This window comes from Haliotis cracherodii, unplaced genomic scaffold, assembly GCF_022045235.1.
Source record: "Haliotis cracherodii isolate W230 unplaced genomic scaffold, xgHalCrac1.p SCAF_24, whole genome shotgun sequence".
NCBI classification, from domain to species: Eukaryota; Metazoa; Mollusca; class Gastropoda; order Lepetellida; family Haliotidae; genus Haliotis; species Haliotis cracherodii.
Genome location: NW_027266280.1, coordinates 2,522,216 through 2,543,912, shown reverse-complemented (window position 1 = coordinate 2,543,912; position 21,697 = coordinate 2,522,216). Strand labels below are relative to the sequence as shown.

The window sequence follows — 21,697 nt, the reverse complement described above, 5'->3', positions numbered from 1 at the left end:
ACATGCATCATCTGTTTAAAAAAATAAGCAAAGGTTTGCAAATATTTTTTCCCATAAATTAAAATCAATTACATGCAGCGTGGTAGAAAGTACCACGTGGGTGACGCACCTGGATACGTGACAGGTATCTACTGGTTCACGAGAATTTCGAATGCCTATAATAACTCTTGAGGGTGAGGAGGAAAGTCAATCGGAATCAACATGACGATGTTTGACAACGGTCTCTTCATAGTTCTCCTGGCTGTCCTTGCGCCATCACTGGGATGTCCGCCTGGACCAGATGAGCTCCCAGACAAGCTCGCTGAGCTCTTGCGTCAACTGCAAGTTGCGAAGACTGATTTCCAGTGTATCTTTGATGTCACCAATGAACAGTGCCCATGTCAGAGTAAGTAAATGACATGTTATAAAATATCTAAACGTAAATTATAAACCTACAACGTGATGCTACTAGATACCCGATTTCACTCCCTCATCAGATAGCTTTTCGTTAGTCCAGATATAGTTTCTAGCTTAATGCCGAGCGCCAGGCTGGTTAACAACAAGTATCATATTTTAACGTTTTATGGAATGACGCGGCCATGGATCGAGCACCGAACCTACCGCTCTCCGGGTGGACTGTGACTGTTGAACTCTTGATCTAAATACCCTAAAACAAGTAGGGAAATATTAGCAATTCTACCATGACAATGATGAATGCTTGATTCTGATTGGTTAAAAAGAGGTTTCCTTTTTGCTACGGAAACCCCTTTCAAATATATTAAGCCTTTTCACAAAAAACGTGCGTATAAATACATAGATAGCCTACATATCGATTCATAGAAAATGGCTGCCGATTGATCACCCCATTATGAACTGTAAAACGTTATCATATTTCCTCTAATGCACGCTGGGTCTCTAATACCAGCCAGGTTTCTAATACACGCTGAGTCAAAGACTCTCGCGAAAATTAATAGACGGCAAAGCGTCAAATAGAGGAAATACGGTAGTTTGATATCGGATGTTTTGAGGGTTGGCTAGGCCGCAAGCAACCCTGACTGCTTCGATGATGACATTGAAAGATTTAACGAAGGCATATCTTTTGCATACAGATGAAATGTTTATGAAACTGTTAGGGAAATGTTCTATGGTGACCAGAATCAGAACAATTTAAGCTATTTCCTCATTGAAACAACCGACAATGAAAGTAAAATATAACATTATAAAAATTGTTTGAAGAAACTTTATTCATGAAAACATGTTGTTTACAAACCTTTTTGTGATCGATATGCATCGCTATCTCCGTCAACCACCATGGTAAGGATTTGGCACAAGAGGATTTGAAAGTCCATCACTTAGGAAACACTTGTCCATTCGAAAATCCACGAAAACAATGTCCCGACATCATTGAAGTCACACTTTATGAAATTCATTTCAGATCACGCACAATTAAGAAAATCAAACTTGACCCACTATGTCTGGGCCACGAATGTCTCATTCCATTCACACTCTGGCTTGAAATCCTTGAAATCTTGAAATTGACAGGTCACATCATGCAGATACTGAGATAGGCCCTACCTCATGTAAAAATGTCCGGCTCGTCTAGCTGCAGGATAAAACGCAGCTGTTCAGTCATTCTTAGTTCCAATGGTAATCATTTTGTACCAGCAGGCTCGATCATTCCCAGTAAACCTACAGGTTAATGTTGAACCACATCATAGATCTGGTTTGTCATATTGCTTCTTTTAACAAGCAACGGAGAATGTATGTAAACACAAGATTGTCAGCCACTGACAGCTGCGAGGTGTGAGTAACCAAGTTCGGGTGGAGAGGCATTTATTTTGATGTTATTATTGTTTACTGGGGGTAATTGCTAACTAACTAATAACACTTACACATGTTACATGTATAGTAGAACGTTAATTCAAAAAGTTTGTTGTAGAAATATATTCGTTTAGCATTTTAAAACCTTTTTCTACAACCTGTCACCCCTACAATAGAACTGATGGCATGTTCGATTTACAAAGAAATAACCTCTCTCGCAACTTCCAAGAATTGACAGTCAGTCCACAGTGTACAACAGTGTACAACAAGTGGGTAGAAATTAAAACATCTGTCTTTGGACTAAGTTTGGAGTGTTTTGGGGCAACTTCTTTTGAAAAGCAATGTATATTGAACACTTATTTTGAACTACTCACGACTTTGGTGTTTTTAATCTTGAACTTTAGTAATAATTGTTACATATATAACTACCTGTGACCACTTTTTGGAATGTTCTAAGATTGCAGACCTGTGGGCTTGTGTTGTTACGCGTTGCAAGAGAGCGCCGTTTTCAAAGCGTTGTTGCCGTCATGGTAGAATGGAGATAAACCTACTGTGTTTTGAAATTTGATGTAGTCCCATTGTAGAATAGATACCTCTTTATCATAATTTGAAATAAAAAAAATAAAATAATAATAATAATAATAATAATAATAATAACAACAACAACAACAACAACAACAACAACAACAACAATAATAATAATAATAGTAATAATAATAATAATAAAAAATTAAAGTGCTCGGTTCAAAATTAAAAAAAAGAGGTATCTATTCTACAGTGGGACTTCATCAAATTTCAAAACACAGTAGGTTTATCTCATCGACTGATGAGTGATGGCAATGCATGGAAAAGGAAACGGAAGGATTAGGCCTAATATGACAATCAAGAGAACATGTTGGCAGTGTATTTCTAAGGGTGAAAACAACACGATGACAGTGGTGGGTAGTCATTTAAAGCGACAAAACCCTATCTATAATCATATGAGGTGTCCGTATCAATAGTGATGACACCAGGTATTCGCGAAAAGGTGCCCGTATCCTGCTCCACCGATGACCCCCATCACAAACACATGCAAAAACATGCCATGATGTGGTACAAGTCAAAATTGCAAGAGTCCTATGACGGTTTAGGAGGAAGCGCATGCTCGATCGTACCTCAAAAGTAGTGAAATAGAGATAACAAAGGTTGGAGCTACTGGAATATTGCTTGACATAAAGGGATAGTTGACAATTGGAATATTTAAGTCATCCTTCTTTTCTCTCACTCTGAACTGGATGTTTTAACTGGTTCAGGTGGATAAGTCAATGGAAGAGAATTGTCTATTTAACTGTATGCTACTTATTTGCTATTCTATTACCTGTTGTCAATGTAAATGTGCTGCTTATCGCAGGATGTCATGCATTTGTACCTCTAATCACCTGGTTATCTACAGTAAACTATGTTTTTAACGAACATGCTTATAACCTGCTGATATAACGAACCGGCCTTTTGTTATATATATGCTATATATATGCTTACAACGAACTACGGTTATTACAAACTAAAATTAGTGAGTTTGTTATAACCGTAGTTTATGTATATATCGAAACGTCGCTTTATGCAATAAACCAGAAGTCGTTATCTATAAAGTTCATTTTCCTCTTCTTTGAGAAGCATTAAGAAGTTGGAGAAGTAGGTAAGGATAGGTATAGGGATGAACAACTTCTTTATTACAATTAGGAGCAACGTTTCACTTGCTTGATAACGGTGTTAGAACCTACATCGAAACGACGCTCCTAATTGTAATAAAAAGGCTGTTCATCCATTTATCCTTACTTACATTTTTCTCACTTACTCAACCATTTCTAGAATGGCTTTATCAAAGGGAAGATATACGTTGTTTAGAGTCTGCTTGCCATGTCATAACGTTAGGAGTGAGTGAGTATGGTTTTACGCCGCTTTTAGCAATTTTAGCAATATTACAGCAATATCATGGCGGGGGACACTAGAAATGGGCGTCACACATTGTACTCACGTCGGGCATCGAACCCCGGGTAAGCTCCCAGAATCTACCCCACCTTCAGAGTATACCCGGGTAGATTCAGGGTGCTCCCAGAATCTACCCCCTTTCAGAGTATACACGGGTAGATTTAGGGGTCTCCCAGAATCTACCCCCTTCAGAGTATACCCAGGTAGATTCGGGGAGCTCCCAGAATCTACCCCCCTTCAGAGTATACTGGGGTAGATTCAGGGAGCTCCCAGAATCTACCCCCCTTCAGAGTATACCCGGGTAGATTTATATTTGCATCTTTTTCCATACATGACCCCAACGGGTACCGTTTTCATCCGTTGGCTTTATCCTTCCGAGAAACCTCCCCATTATATGACAAACCTGAAGATTAAGTTTAAATCTAGGCCAAAACGCCTTGTTTTGATTTTGCCAATCCGAGCAGAAATCCAAGTCATATGCATAAAGAAACAGATCGGCATGAAGAGAAGCACAATTGGTGCCCATGGGGACTTCTTGCCTAAATGACTTACCCTAAAGGTTATAGGTGTTATAAAAGACGACAAATGTCTGTAAAATTCAATATCATCAATATCTGATGTGTCCACCTCGTTGGGCGACACATGAACGGCACCCAGGTGGCACACTGTTGACTAACTTGCGAATGGTTGACCTCGGTATTGCCTGCCATTCCGCCTGAAGAGCTACCCCAAGCTGGGCCACGGTTGCCGTGACTCTGGCAGGCCAGTCCAATGTCCGTGTGCCCTCTCGTCGTGACGGTATGGGCATGATGTGGTCTGGTATTGTGATCTTGCAGTTCACATTTCTGCCGATAATTTTAGCGAAGAGAACAATGACAGGACGGAAAGTGTCAACATATTTCTAGCCAGTCAATTGTCCATTAACAAAAGAGAAAAACGGTTTCAGCCATCTCTGAATCGAAGGCAAAGCCTTGATTCGCCTGTAAACATGGTTTAACGCCATTGGCGCAGAGCTCATCCCTGTTGTTGCCTAGCCCAACCCAATCTTTGCCGCCTACAGTAAGCTGTTAGGGATACACCCTTCACAAGATGCCTTGCTCCCAGGCGGGCTGCATTGTGCCATTGTGCCAGTTTTTATAGGTAGATGTTGAAATTGGCCTTCTGATAATGAGACCATCTTGTCGGCTGTCGGCTTTTAGGCCTGCCACGCAGAGGTCTCATTGCTATCCCCCCCCCACCCCCCCTTGGTTTGACGGTACGATATTCAGGCCCTCTACCACTCTATCGTGTGCACACTTCGCCATTTGTCTGTTCTTGTTCAAGCACACACACTTTGGATTTTGTATGCACGTGCATCACGTGCTGCTCGTGCATGGTGTGAAATGTCACTGTGACTAGATGTTGCGTTTGGTTGCATTCTGATGCAGTGTGGGATGGTGGTGTAGAAACATATATAAATGAATAAAAGATACAAAACCCTTTCTATATTCATAAACAATCTCTACAAATAACACAGTCGTTTGTACGATTCCAACTTTATCATGAGCATGTGTTTGTGAATTACTATCAGACAGTGATAAAACCATGTGTTCGCGAAGAGGTTAGCATATCCTGCCCCACGGGTGATGCCCGATCTATGCTGGGTGACTCGTGTCTTAAATCAGGTCAGAAATTGACGGCGTTCATTTCGACGTCGCCAGACACAACCATGCCTATCAAGGAAGTGCAAAATGTGAATAGTGACTCATCTGAAAACATTACTCGTGACCAGCGACGGTTAGCCCAGTTTCGACGGTCACCGCCTTTGATGCCTTTTGGCAAAGTGACGATTTGTAAGGGGCGGCAAAACAAGTGGCCGCCAAGCATGGAGATGAGCTGAATGGACATGAGCTGCATCATCGTTTGACCCGTAACTCGTTCACTCGAAGCCTGACGAAAGGTTGCAGCAATTTGATTCACCGTTAACTTTGGAGCTCGATTTCGTAAAGCCTGGTTTTGGATCAATTGATCCTGTACTCTTGTCGTTGACCTGGTTGGTTGGTTGGTTAGTTCTTTTACGCCGCACTCAGCTTTATTCCAGCTATATGACGGCGGTCTGTAAATAATAGAGCCTGGACCAGACAACCCAGTGTTTGACATCATGAACATCGATCCACGCAATTGGGATCGATGACATGCATCAACCAAGTCAGCGAGCCTGACCACCCGATCCCGTTAGTCGCCTCTTATGACAAGCATGGGTTGCTGAATACCTATTCTACCCCGGATCTTCACGGGTCTCGTTGACCTTGACCGCCCTGACGTCGATCGTCAGCATTTTGACTGTGTTGGTACTGTTCCATAGTCTGTAGCCACAGACAAAAACATGGGACGTATTGGTCAGCAGGTCAATAGGCCGTAGACGGTAAACGCGTTGCAGCCGCCGCTTCGCTGGTACATGCACAAACAATCAATGACAGTCAATCGCAACTTATGATAAGCAGAATTAATTAGATGTGATGGTCCACCTTCCTCGAAAGTGTTAAAATCAGGAATGACACCCTGCGCACGTGTGTGGCGCTACTGCATGCGAATGTGCAAATTGTGTTTGGTGTTGGGTTTTACAGACCTTAGGTCGCCCGTACATGTCTCCGGATCATGTCCCAGACGGGCTCTATCAGGACTCATTGCATTCTGGGGATGCTTGGCTGCTGGAGGTAGTCAGTTGCGACAGGTGTACGGTGTGCGCGAGCGTTATCTTCTTAAAAAACAAACATGAAAAGGCATGTCACACTAACGACAAACTTATTGGCGCTAATATGATTTCTCAGAAGTACTGTTATGTCACCCATCCATGCACAATATGCAGTGGCGTTCTTTCAGACATGGTAAATCCCGCCCCATATCATAAGAGATCCTCCCCAAAACTACCATTTAGCCTTAACTTGACGTTCGTTTCGACTCCTTTACACACGTCCCCGTGAATCCCGAAAGTCCAGAATGATTCTGGACTGATCTGAAAACATTACACGAGGTCATCGGCAGTTCTCTCAGGCTATACGGTCTACACACCATTGGCGTCTGGCTGGAATGTGTCCATTTGTTAACATTTGTACAACACGTGGTCGCCGAGCGTACAATCAGTGGATTATTATTATCAGGTCCTATAGTGAGTTCGAACCTGCCATCAGTGAATTCTGGCAGTGTTGAGGATCACAGAGTGAATTTCGAAGCCTTAAACCACTGAGACACCTGTGTTATTTCTTAAACGATTCAAGACTTATACTTTACTCCATGTTTAGTTTGTAATATTTCATCAACATTATGAGGTTCATTCGGTGTGATGTCACAAAGAAACATAATTATTTAAGACCATTGTGGAACCAATATGCCATTGCACATAAGAGAAGCACTGGACTTTTACAGAGAACGTGATGACATCTAACTTATTTAAAGCTGAACTGTTTACAATTGTAGATGTTTCCATACCTACAGGTGTGTTTAAGTTCCAAGTTCCAATACATGTACGGCTGATCACAGCATTGTATCGTCAATAAACCGGGACAAACACAAAGTGATGGTTTTAAATAAAGAACGACAGTTGATGTATATATTTCTGTTTCAGCACTCGGGGATTGCTTTGAAAGTGATCTCGAAACCCTCAACAGCACACTTTGCGAGCTTATCAACAATCTCACAGCATTGATCGGGGATCAACCAGATGATTGTCCTGCACGTAAGTAGAGAAACGAACTAAAGGCAAACTTGGAGAGAGCGTTAACCCTGGACTGGGTTAATGTTGACAAAAGAGACCAGATTGATCTATGAAAGGACATGAAAATACTTTTAAGTGGACAGTCATCAGAACATTTGAACTGACAAATTAAGTATACCGGAGAAAACACGATCCAGACAAGAATGGTTCAACTGTCTAGTTTGCTAATTCAGTCATATATACCTTTCACTTTATCAAGCTTTATGCTTGTATGATTTGTATTTCTGAATAACCAATGAAGATCCAGGTTAGAATTGGTCTCTCCAGCAAGCTCTCCTTGTGCCCCGTGAAGATCCGGTCAGAACTGATCTTCTGCAACTCAACGACTAATGAATTGTCGACAAGGCCCGCTGATTTGGTTGATGCTTGTCATCGTATCCCAATTGCGTAGGTCACTGCTCATGATGTCAATCCCTGGATTACCTGATCCATAATCTATTGTTTACAGACCACCGTAATATAGCTGGAACATTGCTGTGAGCGGCGTTAAGCAACAAACAAACAAACACATTTCTGAATGACCGAGCCAGACCTCTGGTATGGAATCTGCTTGCAAAATGTTATAGTGTCCATTACACTACTCTCCTTCAAAAGGATTTGTCATATGAATGGAAAAAATAAAAACACATTATCAATACTTCCCAATCACAAGATTTACGCTGATGTTTTACAGTGGAAGGATGTGCCGCACTTGTTGGTGGATGCGATCGGACCGACATTGCTCAGGTTGACCCAGTGGGGACGATCCTGCCCAGTATAGAAACGAATTATACTGTCAGCGGTTTTACAGTTTGTGGAGACAATGACACATATTACTACATCTACTTGCTCCATTGTTCGCCTCCCACGGTGGTCGAGGTGTGCCTTCCTCTGGGGACGGAAACCGTAAAATTGGGTAAGTCGTTACACCCTCAATACCTGGTTAAGTTCCTGACAGTAAAACAGAAAGGTCAACAATCAAACACTAAGAGGTTAAACCATAATGCGGAAACCAAACTAACATTTTCACACTATTTTCATTTTCTTCTGGATGGTTAAATGTTCTTGTTATAGCGGTACGTGTATACAGGAAATGATCCTAACAATCTCCCTTGAAGGAAACAGATAGCAGGGATCAAATAAAACTTTGTACATGTATAAACCTGAAATCATAATGCAATCAGTGTATTTCTTTAAGAAGATAATCACTTGTAAAACAATGAATGTTGACGGCATATTTACATATTTAAACTGTTATATTGACAGAAACATTTGTTTGTCTCTTCTCTCTAGGGCCGGATGCCGATAGTGGAAAATATACCGGCATTGCTAGCTGGGATGATAAGTTGTACGTCGCCATTGATAATTATAATGGCACGGGAGACGATGTCCTTGTGATGCTTTATAAAAGCTGCGAAAACGAGGTGGATGTTATTGTCAATATTTCCTGTGAAGCAGGGACAGTCAGAGTTTTTGACTGGTTGGTATCACAGTTTTGTTTCTGCATTTTTTAAATTAATGTTCATAATGGTCCATTTGCCTTATCATTTAATTAAGAACTAATGTATATGCAGTGTGTGGGACAGTGAGTGAGTAATTGGTTTAACACTTCTTTGAACACTATTCCAGTCTTATCAGGGCGTGTCAGGTTAATGTGGGAGGAAATCCCGAAGTAATGCAAGTCTCAGACGTTTATCGCTTTGATCAAACCCACAAGCACGGGGTGATAATCGGGGCGATCGGGATTCGAACCCATAATAACAAGTTTCTGGTGTGCCCAAGGGACATCCGAAGAAGCAAGTAATACTTCGAATACCTACAGAAGAAAAATAACTGACACAAAGCACGTTGTTGAGTGATACGTTTGTTAGGCAAATAGACAATACTCGATGTTAACTGCAAGCAATCATCTTCTCTTCCCTTATAGGCGAGTGTACTTCAGCGACTGCAAGGAGATCAAGTGCGTCAACGAGACAGGTGGAGATTTGCAGGTCAAACTGAAGTCTTCAATGGACATTAAATCGTTTGACGTCATTGACGAAAGTACGTATAATGGAACATATACTCCAACCTGGTCCAAAAAGGATTCTTTGATATATTGCTAATTAACGTCGTATACTAACGACATCTGATACCGTGTCTGATATGCCCAAAATGAATCATTTGTTGGCAGTGGTGAAAATAGGAATAGTTTGTTTTGTGGAAACTACCCAATACAGCGGAGACCTAAAAGAATCACTTTCTTTTGAAGATAAGGGGTTAGCGGCAAATCCACGTTGAGATAACTGGATATAGCTACAAACTGTTACATGTCATTTTTTTAAAATGAAGCGGTGATTAACACAAAATTTGATTTGTTTTCTTCGACAGACAGGATCGTGTTTATTGATGATGCTGGTGGTGTGTGGATCTACGACATTGCGGCCAACTGTTTCAAGCTGCTGTACTGCATTCCGGGCGAACCATGGGGGGACGTCAAGGTCAACCGCTGTTCTTCTTTGATATACCTGGCCTACCCTGGTGTCAGGTAAGTGCACAATGTGCAAAGGAAAGATCTATTTCCATTGATGACTGAATAGGTCCCCTGAAAATAAGTTGAGTTTGTACTTGTGTTTTGTGCAACGCAGCGCGATCTTACTATCAAGAGAGGTACTTTATATGGGCATTCTGCATTATGTGACTGTCTGTTTTAATTAAAGTAGAATGTATGAATATCAAGACGTGAGTGAGTGAGTATGGATTTACGCCGCTTTTAGCAATATTCCAGCAATATCACGGCGGGGGACACCAGAAATGGGCTTCACAGACTGTACCCATGTCGGGAATCGAAGGCGGGTCTTGGGCGTGACGAGTAAACACTATAACCACTAGGCTACCCGATCGCCCCTCAATGGAATGAAGAACAATTCTATATTACGTACAGCAAACGAATGAATTACATATCTGGTCGGATACAGTAACCAAAAGCCTGATATGACATAGCATGATACTTTTTAGCTTGCTCATCGAAAATAAAGCCAAATCATTCAAGTTATCTTCCAGACCAGCCGACTAACTAGGATGTCTTTGTGGTTTCAACCGGTTACCCATTGAGTACCTAAGATCTGTAATGTCAAACCCCATTTGATCTTGGATGGGAAATGATTATGATGGTTGTAACAGGCATGTTTTTTTTCTTCTTTAAGCGATCTCGACATTTTCAACTCCACAACCTGTGAGAAGGTAGGAACGCTGCCGTACACCACGTCCGAAGCCAGTGACTGTCCGTATCTCGGATTCGAACCAGCCTGGTAAGTTAAATCACAACAGCAAAATCACATATATCACAGGTAGCCCAGGAGACATTTTAAAACATGGGACGCGGCACAACAGCAACATCACGTGTCTCATAGATAGCCCAGGGGGCATGTTAAAACATGGGACGCGGCACAACAGCTACATAACATGTATCACAGGTAGCCCAGCAGACATGTTAAAACAAGGAACACGGCACAACAGCAACATCACGTGTATCACAGGTAGCCAAGGAGACAAGGTTAAAACATGGAACACGGCACAACAGCAACATCACGTGTATCACAGGTAGCCCAGCAGATATGTTTAAACATGGAACGCGGCACAACAGCAACATAGCAGATATCACAGGTAGCCCAGGGGACATGTTAAAACATGGAACACGGCACAACAGCAACATCACGTGTATCACAGGTAGCCCAGCAGATATGTTTAAACATGAGACGCGGCACAACAGCAACATAGCATGTATCACAGGTAGCCTAGGGGTCGGGTTAAAGACATGGAACACGACACAACAATTGATCAGCCTTATACCATTCAGAAAGTTACAAAACCAGTTGAATATTAACCCTATGTACATCACAAAAATACAAGTAACCATCATGGTTATGTGAACAGTTTTGTTCCAGTTCAAGGAAGATGCATTCTTTATTCTCTCTTTGAAGGCCCTCTGATTAACCTATAAATCACTTGCGGAAGTCGACCATTGTGTGAAGTATTTGTATCAGGAGCTGTTTTGATATTCGTGCTGAGATCTCTGGCTTTGTTACAGTCTTTCAAATGGCAACAAATAACATTGTGATCACCCTTGAAGATCCGGGTGAGAATTGGTCTTCAGCAACCCAAGCTTGTCGTAAGTGGCGACTTACAGGATGTGGTGGTCAGGTTCGTTGACTTAGTTGATGCCTGTCATCGTATCGCAATTGCGTAGGTCCATGCTCATGATGTCGATCGTTGGATTGTCCGGTCAAGACTCAATTAATTACGGACATATAGCCGGCATTTTGATGAATGAGGCGTTCAATAACAAACAAACATTTTTTACAATACAAGTTTTTGTCCTTTTCAGCCCAACAGATGACAGCGGGGTTGAGACTTCTACCACAGGTTCGTGTTATTATTTGAAAGGAGAATAAGTTTTGAGGTTATTTGTTTTTTTGTTTTCTAGTAGAATCACAGTCATATTACCTTTAATCTTCATAGCAGATGTATTAATCAAGTGAGTATTAAGATGTAGCACCAGCAGTAGAATCACCCAGTACAGTTGGAGAATTGGTTTTCCGCAACCAATGTTTGTCGTATGAGGCGACTAACAGGATCTGGTGGTCAGGCACGCTGACTTGGTTGACGCATGTTGCTCATGATGTCAATCATTGGAGACTCGATTACTTACAGACCGCCGTCACGAAGCTGGGATATTGCTGAGAGCGGCGTAAAACAGCAAACAAACAAACAAACACTGAATGACCGATCTGTTTGCATAATGGTCCATTGTCGTACTTTTATATTTGGGGAACAAATATATGCAGCGTTAAACAGACAAACAATTAATTTATAGATGACAGGGTTCAAAATCAGATAAGGGACGATGGGGAAGCCTAAGGTCGAAGCGTTCGCTCTTCACGCCGAAGGCCCGTGTTCAACCCCCAACATGGGAACAATATGTGAAGTCGACTTTTGGGGTCCCCCGCCGTCATATTACTGGAGCCAAAGTGTTTTTTCATGAAATAGTTTTTCTGAACAGAGAACACATTCGTTGCCAAAATATTATCTCGAATACACAGTTTCACGAGGAACAGGCAGACACAAAAGTTACAGTGAAACTAAGGGGACTAAACAGTCCGTACAGAAAGTAACCAGATAGTCAGGATATTGACTTAATCATATACTTCTCATTCCAGAAGGGTCCACGACCAGTGATGTGTGAAAAGCAAGCAAGCAATAAAATGTGTAGAAGGCATTGAGTCAAATCTGTATTCAATAAACCTTTTGAACACGATTCATATGCATTGTGATTTTTGTGTGTATGTGTGTGCCTTTGAGAGCGAGAGAGAGAGAGAGAGAGAGAGAGAGAGAGAGAGAGAGAGAGAGAGAGCGAGAGAGAGCGAGAGAGAGAGAGGGGGGGTGCATTAAAGTATGAATCGATTGGGGAGAATGTTTGACCATTACCATGTCTTATGGGGGAGTTGATGGTAGCCACCTAAAAGTCATACATATCTCTCATTGTAACTAAAGATAACCAAGCTACAGAACAATAGTTGATGCAGTTAGGTTAAGTCAGTTTACATATATATACATACAGATTTGGATACACTATCCTTATATCATTTTGCAACTCTGAGTTTCACGCACCCATGTTATTGCGTACGATCATCAGGCATAATGAAACATGGTTTTTAGTTTGACCCTTTCTTTTTTGATCGGCTTGGGGGTTTACCATGGCGACAGGTGGAAATGTGCTCGCTTCTTTTGTTTAGCTTGTTGGATGTTAGCATGAGAATCTCGAGCTTCTCTTCCATGCATAGATTGCAAATCCCTGAGTCTCTTTTGTTGGTGTTTGAATTCTTGATTATGTCCCATTTGATTTTGTAATTGGTTTTGTTTCATTTAAACTTCCAGTTGTGCTTGGAGAGTTCTGTCTCCTTTTCATATTTCTCAATTCTGAATGATTTTGTGTGGTTGTTATACCTTGTCTTGAAGGGACCGCTTGCTAACCCAGTGTAGGTGTTATACGCACGTGTTTATGAATCTATATCAATATATATCAATATATATATATATATATATCAATATATATATCTATCAATATATATCAATATATATATATATATATATATATATATATATATATATATATATATATATATATATATATATATATATGACACGGGGGTATGCATGTTATTGTTTACTCGTCGAAGATTGGTCAGTATCAATTTGCCTCACGACCTACAGGTGTACGCCTGGTATATATATAGATTTGTTGAGTGTACGCCTGGTATATATATATATATATACCAGGCGTACACGAAAACACCTGTAGGTCGTGAGGCAAACTGGTACTGACCAATCTTCGACGAGTGAACAATAACATGCATACCCCCGTGTTTGGGACAACAGAAGTAGCTCAGAGGCTTAACGCCGCACTCAGCAATATTCCAGCTGATGGCGGTCTGTAAATAATCGAGTCTGGACCAGACAATCCAGGGATTGACATCATGAACTTTGATCTACACAATTGGGATACGATGACCAACCAAGCCTGACCATCCGATCCCGTTAGATGCCTCTTACGACAAGCATGTCGCCCTTTATGGCAAGCATGGGTTGCTGAAGACTTATTCTACCCCGAATCTTCACGGGGGGAGACAAGCATGGGTTGCTGAAGACTTATTCTACCCCGAATCTTCACGGGGGGAGACAAGCATGGGTTGCTGAAGACTTATTCTACCCCGAATCTTCACGGGGGGAGACAAGCATGGGTTGCTGAAGACTTATTCTACCCCGAATCTTCACGGGGGGAGACAAGCATGGGTTGCTGAAGACTTATTCTACCCCGAATCTTCACGGGGGGAGACAAGCATGGGTTGCTGAAGACTTATTCTACCCCGAATCTTCACGGGTGGCGCCAGAGAATAATCAGCCAATTACCTGGTGAAACATTCCATCATGCGTAAATGACAAAATTTCATAAATACAGAATAAATAAAAGAAAACATCATATCAAATCTGAAGGAACCGACGATGACCTTTGAACTATCTGAACATATCAGAGAAAACCCGTCCATGTGTCTTCAACTGTCTGTTAGGATACATCTGTGACGTCATTCTGTTGTATCAAGAATGGACAGTTGGTTGTCAATTATTCATTATCTTGAATCAACATTTCAACATTAAAAGTATGTAACAGGATACGCACCGCCCGAAAATAAATTGGCCAAACAAACCTCTATATTTGAACCTTTGAAGACCAGGGTGAGAATTGATCGCAGCCACCCACTCCTGTCGTAATAGGCCACAAACGGGGTTAGGTTCGCTGACCTGGTGGATGCATGTCATCTTTTTCAAACTGCATGGATCGATGCTCGGAACGTCAATCCCGTCTGGTCCAGATTCGATTATATTTTGACCGCATTCACTTAGCTGAAATATTGCTTAGTGCAGCGTTAAACAACAAACAAACAAACAAAACCTCTATATATCACTGTTCATGAGTATGAAATTTCTGTAATCCCCGTCAGCATATTTTCTAAAGGACCAATCGATAGATAAAATACTCGTTAAAGATCCAACGAAATAGATGCTAAGACCCATGAACCATGCAAGGTAAACATTTCATGGCAACGAAGCTTCGCGCTAGTACAGCAGCGACAGATAACGCATTTTGTGATCCATTCATTTTTAACAGCTGACATTGAGTCAGTGAATATTTACAGAACCTGATGGTGATATTCATTTGCCCATCCTGTAGTTTGGCTGCAAATACTGATATGTAGCTTGATGTTTGTTTGTTAATGTTTAACGCCGCACTCGATCCCGTTAGTCGCCTCTAACGACAAACTTAGTCGCCTTTAAGGGCAAGCATGGGTTGCTGAATATTTATTCTATCCCGGATCTTTACAGGTCGACAGACAGACAGACAGATTAAAAAACCTCATTGATGGCTGAGACCTTGAAATACGTATCCCTTGTGATGGAAAAATCAATACAGTCAAGCAGGACACAGAACGGAGGATCTTCATTTTTAATAAATATCCATGTGTATATCTCAACCCATGTAGGTGTACCCAATAGTTGGTTTAATTTCATGTAATTTATTTACACCTGCTTGAGTGTCCCACTTCTTTTTCATGAGATCTCTGATATAACATCTGATCACAGGTTGATAATCGCTGTATGGAATCAGAAGTAGTGTCACAGATTTGTTGAGTGCTACTTTAGCTGCAGAATTAGCCACTGAGTTACCAATGGTACCAATATGGCTCGGTAACCAGCAAAAAACGATGTCGTAATGGCCAGCAGCAAGACCATTAAACATTTCAACAATTTTGATTAAAAGTGGATGTGTACAAGATGGATTTTTAATAGCTTGAAGGCAAGAAAGTAAGTCTGAAAATATAATAAATTGTTTATGTTTTGATTGTGTATTTATATATTCCAATACTGTTAATATGGCCTTTGCCTCTGACGTAAAAATGGAACAGTTATTTGGTATTCGGTTTGATATAGTCCTGGATCCAATGACAGTGACGCTGGCAACAGCGTCACCATCCTTGGATCCATCTGTGAATATAGATTTGTACGTATTGTATGAGGATCGTAATTGATTACATTCCTGTAGATAAATAAGTTTATTTGTTCCAGATTTGATCAAAATTTAGTGAGAGAAAGGTCTAATTGCCAAGGAGGATTAGACAAACGCCACCAGACACCCTGATCCTGACTGTAATTGTCAGACGGGGTTGAACCCACAAGGACTTGAAATTGTCTATTGGTTAAAAAAAATATATGGATATAAACGACCTCGCAACCCAAAATCTTGAAGATCTTTTAAAATGCCATGCTTCCAAGTTGTATCGTAAGCTTTGTCTAAATAAAAACAAATGGATACAGCATCTTGTTTGTTTCTAAACAGACCAGACTATTGGTGGTACTTCTGTTTTTCCGGAAAGCACATTGTATATCTGTATTGAGATGATTGGTTTCCAAATACCAAACTCCATAGTTTTGCAAACGCAGCTTTTGAGAGATATCGGTAGTTGGATTGATCTGTATGATCACGTCCAAGTTTTGGTATAGGGACAACACACATCGCGCCACGAAGGAGGAAAAATCCCTGATGTCCAAAAGTGTCTGGAGACATGATTCAGGCAATTGTTTTAAAAGCTGATAGTGAATATTATCAGCTCCAATTGCAGTATCACGAGCTTGCCCAAGGGCAGTATTGAGCTCATGTTGTGAAAATATTGCATTGTAATCTTCACCATTATCAAATTAAAATTAACCTTTTTCTTTTCCTGTGGCTGAAATTTCTGAAATTTAGGATCATAGTTGGATGATGAAGAATGCTTAGCTAAAGTGTCACCTAATTTATTTGCGATGTCAGATTTATCTGTTAATATGTCATTACCATGTTTGAGATGTTTAATGCTGAATTTAGAATACTTGCCTTTAATTCTTTGAATAATATGCCTTACCTTTGACATAGGTGTGCGTGAATTGATTCTGGAAACATAATTTCTCCAAGACTGACGTTTATTTCGTTTGAATGTTCGTCAAGCCTTGGCTCTGTTTATTTTTACAATATTTAAATTATGGACTGTGGGGTGTCGGCGGAAAAAAAACTGTTCTGCCTTTTACCTATGCTTTCTAGCCTGTTTGCAATCATAGCTTAACCATGGATTACGAAGGTGAGGGTTCACAGAGGATTCAGGAATGTCTTCACCAGCTGTGTTTTTCCAGTTGTTCCGAGAACACCTAAATAGGGTCTGGTTTCGGAAAGTTTCAGGTTGCAGTGTTTCAAAACAATGAGTTTGAAATAAGGGCCAGTTTGCTACATCAAAATTCCACCTTACTGAAGGTGGCTCATCAGTTGGGAGAATAGATTTTGGTACTGTGGGGAAATGGTCACTTCCACACAGGTCATCATGGACAGACCAGTCAAATTCGTTTAGTAAATTAGCATCTATGAGTGACAGCACTAATGCTGAATAAGTTCCTGTTGCAGGATGTAAGTACGTATTTGAGCCATCATTAGATAAACAGGAATTATTGTTTGTAATAAAATCTTCAAGGACCGTGCCCTTAGCGTTGGTATCAACACTTCCCCAGTGAGGGTTATGTTAATTTAGGTCACCCATAATGACACAGGGTTGAGGGAGTTGAAGATCAGCCAACTGAAGAGGAGAAGATGGTGGAATATACTAGGTGCAAAGTGTGAAGGCAATGTGAACTGTTAGCCGGACTGCCACAGCTTGAAGATTGGTGGTAAGAGGAATAGCACTATGAGTTATGTCATGTCTCACCAAGATGGAAGAACCTCCAGTGGCCTTTGCTCCTGGAGGTGAGAATAGATTATACATATTATATTTCCTGATATCATACTTAGCTATGTTTATAAGATATGTTTCTTGCAAACATATTGCTGATAGTTTAAAACATTGAAGTAAAAGCTGTAAATCATTAAAATTATTCCTAAATCCTCTTCAATTCCATTGAATTATGTTGGGCGATTGAGTCATGGTTGCTCAATCGATGAACGCTCACGTACACGTAATGAGGACTCCTACTGCTCTGCAACACTGGGGTTATTACATCCATGTCCAGAGCATCAAAGGAGTTGTGGATAACTATCTCTGAAGATGAGGAGTTCCTGGTTGTCTGTTTTCTATTTAGTTTTTTTCTTTCTTTTCTGGTCACAGTGAGTAAGCGAGTTAAGATTTATAGTCACATCAGCAAATGTTCAGCAATATCGTGACTAAATCAAGTTATACAGGAGTAATGTATAGATATAGACTATAAAACATGTTGACAAAGGACAGTAAAAGAACGGGAGTATCACAGCTATAGATATAAAACTAGTAAGTAATCATAACATTTTGACTATTCAGGACAATACATTTTAAATATTGGCTAGAGATCACCATCAACCAAAGTTAAGCCACCATACTAGGGTCCACGGGGACTTACCTTACATCTGCTTCCTGCGTGGTACCCCAGCAGGATTTACACCATCCCTCTGGCTATACTGGAGAGTGTTAATTAGTCTAAGCCAAAGTATTTAAAACCAACAAATATTCTGCAAATAAAACCATGGAAAATGAAACAGACTTTGAATGAAGTGGGACTTATTTTTACGTTAATTCAATCCCCATTGAAGGTACAGACACTTACAATCACAGTTATATAATCATTCTACCAAATTAAAATCACTTAATTTTTACAACACATTTCATAAAAATGTATCTATTAACTCATTTTCTTTTAGAAATCCAAGAATTAAATGAGCACTTATATCAAAAAGACATGCTTGACTGATTCTTTCATCACAAGGGACACGGCATCGTCGCATGATGACCTTTGCAAATCTGGACTGACAACCTAAGTAGGTGTAACCAAAGAGATGTCGATGGCAAAAGACGATGTCGTATTTGCCAGTAGGAAGGGTCATTGTATAGTTTTCAAATATCTAAAATGAATGGATGACCTGAAGAGCTCGATTTTATTGCCTGTAGACACGATAATGAATCTGAAAAGATGATGAACCGTTTACAGCTGGACTGTTTTTGTATATATTCCAAAACCGTTAATACTGCTTTATTTTCGGCGGTGAAAATTGAGGTAAGCAGGATGATACGGTTTTGGATCCAATAACAGCAGCACTGGAGACATTGCCAGAATCCTTGGATCCATCTGTATAAATTGAATGGTGGGATTCAAGTTTATTTCTAAACTGTATATATTCTTGTTTATATATTAATTGCTCTGTGATCTGAAAATCCGAATGCCTAGTGGTGGGATCACTTTAGGCTTACTTAGAAATAGTTCTTCGTAAAGAGTTCGAAAAAATCCCAGTTGTATGCAGGGTTTAATTGGTGAGAATGAATTGTTGTGATAATTTGATACAGCGTTGCTTCAAAGAAGGTTCATCAGATTCTACATATTGGCTGTCCACAGGGGATGTTCGAAATGAAACAACACAGAGTCGTAGTCCCTGATGGTGAATCGAATCTAACTTTTGTAGATTGCTCTTACAGGCTCAACCATAAACGATAGAGCAATAATCTAATTTAGAGCTGATCAGAGACCTATACAAGGGAACAGGGTTGTCTGATCACCTGCCCACTTTGTATTGGCTACAACTTTCAACAAATCTAGAGCCTTCAGGAATTTAGTTTAAAGATAATTAATATGTGGCTAAAGGGTCAAATGACGATCGAAAATAAATCCCAGGAACTTTGCCTCCTCTTCAACCTTGATAGGAGTGTCATGTGAAAATAGCTCTGGATCTTTGTGGTGCTTGTATTTCTTACAAAAATGAATGAAATTGGTCTTAACTTTGGAAAACTTAAAACCATTTTCAAGACACCATTTTTGGATTTTGTTGAAACATAGCTGCAACTGTCTCTCGATGGTATGAATATTTTTGCCAAGACATGAAATATTTAAATCGTCCACAAAAATGGAACCATCATTGGAATCATTAAAATCTTTGACAGACTATCAATCTTTATATTAAACAGAGTTACAGACAAAATACTGTCATGAGGGACACCCTTCTCCTGGTTATAATGGTCAGACAGGGTGGAACCCACACGAACTTGAAATTGTTGGCCTATTAAAATCGGGATATAAATTGAGGAAAACGGACTCTTAACCCCAAATCATGTAGATCTTTTAAAATACCATGCTTCCATGTGTTATCATACACTTTTTCTAGATCAGAAAAAAGATTGTATTTAGCTCGTGGAGCGAAAATACATCATTAAAATCTTCTCCATTTTGAGAAGTAAAATCAACCCACTTCTTTTCCTGATATTTTAAAAACTTAGGTTCATAATTTGACGATGAAGAGTGTTTGGCCAGCGTCTAGCCCAATTTATTAGCAATGTCCAGTTTATCTGTTAATAGATGATCACCTTCCTTGAGATGGTGGACAGTCGATTTTGAGGCTTTGCCTTTAATTTTTGCAATCATGTTCCACACCCTAGATATTGGTGTGCAGAAACTAATTTAAGTGACATAATTCCTAAGGGATTTACGGTTATTCTGTTTGAATGTACGGCGTGCCTTGTGTATACTGAGTCAAATTAAAAACTTCACATTTTTAAAAGTAATCCCATATATGATATACAACGGACAAATGTATCAGAGAAGGTAATTTTTAATCATTAATGTCCAAAGAAGGATTTTAATTAACGGTAGTAACCATGATTTGTTCCAAGCACCTACGGTATTCGGTAATAACATCAACAGTTTAATCATAAGTCCCAAGCACGAGCATCTGATGGCACACAAGTTCAGTAGCGTGTATGGCCACCATGTGCGTTGACAACTGCCACAAAACACCTCCGCATGGACCTTGTGATGCTTGTGAACACATGATTGGGAAGACGACGCCATTGTTGCTGCAAAATGGTGCCAAGATCTTGCAAATTCTATGGTTGGTTCTGGAGAGTGGACAGACTTCTGCCAAGAGCATCAAAATTGCTGTGTGGGGCCTGGCATTGCCGTGTTGGAAAATCAAACCGGGTACATGTGCTGCCATAAAAGGCAGAAGTTCTGGTGCCAGTACCTGGTCGCGGTAAGCAGCAGCGTTGAGGTTGCCACGGATGACAAGAAAGCACCCCATACAATGACACTTCCGGCTCGAAATCTGTCAACTTCCTGTACACAACTCTCGGCGTAACGTTCATGACGGCGCCTCCACACCCTCGCCCTACCATCAGCAAATCGAAGATTAAATCGGGATTCATCACTGAAGACGACTTGATTCCAATTCCTCTGAGTCCATCATAAGTGTCGCTGTGCCCACAAATGACGTTGACGTCTGTGTAATTGAGTCAGAATCGGCCCGCAGTATGGCCGTCGTGCTTGAAGGTGAGCAGTTCTCAGACGGTTTTGAACAGTTTGCGCACTCAGTCTACCTCTAAACAGTTCATTTCTGGTTAATGTAGCCGTCAAAAATCGGTAACGGAGGTGACGTAAGACAATCTGACGATCCTCTGCATGTGACGTCACATGTGGTCGACCTGGTCGAGGGCGATCAGCGGTGGTACCCGTTTGCTGTAGACGCGTCTGTAAATCATAAACAGTCCGTTGACTAAAACCCATCGTCCTTACGACTTCAGCTACGGACGTTCCCGTCTGCAACATGCCGATGGCACGTTCACGTTGCAA

The 21,697-nt window shown here is 40.6% G+C and overlaps 1 protein-coding gene across 1 annotated transcript; it reads left to right on the top strand.

Moving 5' to 3' along the window:
- The first annotated feature begins 201 nt into the window (after positions 1 to 201).
- On the top strand, positions 202 to 12,751 carry LOC139472460 (uncharacterized). The gene is made up of 9 exons (XM_071254936.1): positions 202 to 385; positions 7,373 to 7,483; positions 8,196 to 8,417; positions 8,795 to 8,981; positions 9,429 to 9,544; positions 9,872 to 10,028; positions 10,687 to 10,791; positions 11,868 to 11,905; positions 12,700 to 12,751. Exons 1-9 carry the CDS (start codon positions 202 to 204, stop codon positions 12,723 to 12,725), a joined length of 1,146 nt encoding a protein of 381 aa, XP_071111037.1. The 3' UTR covers positions 12,726 to 12,751.
- Positions 12,752 to 21,697: the final 8,946 nt, after the last annotated feature.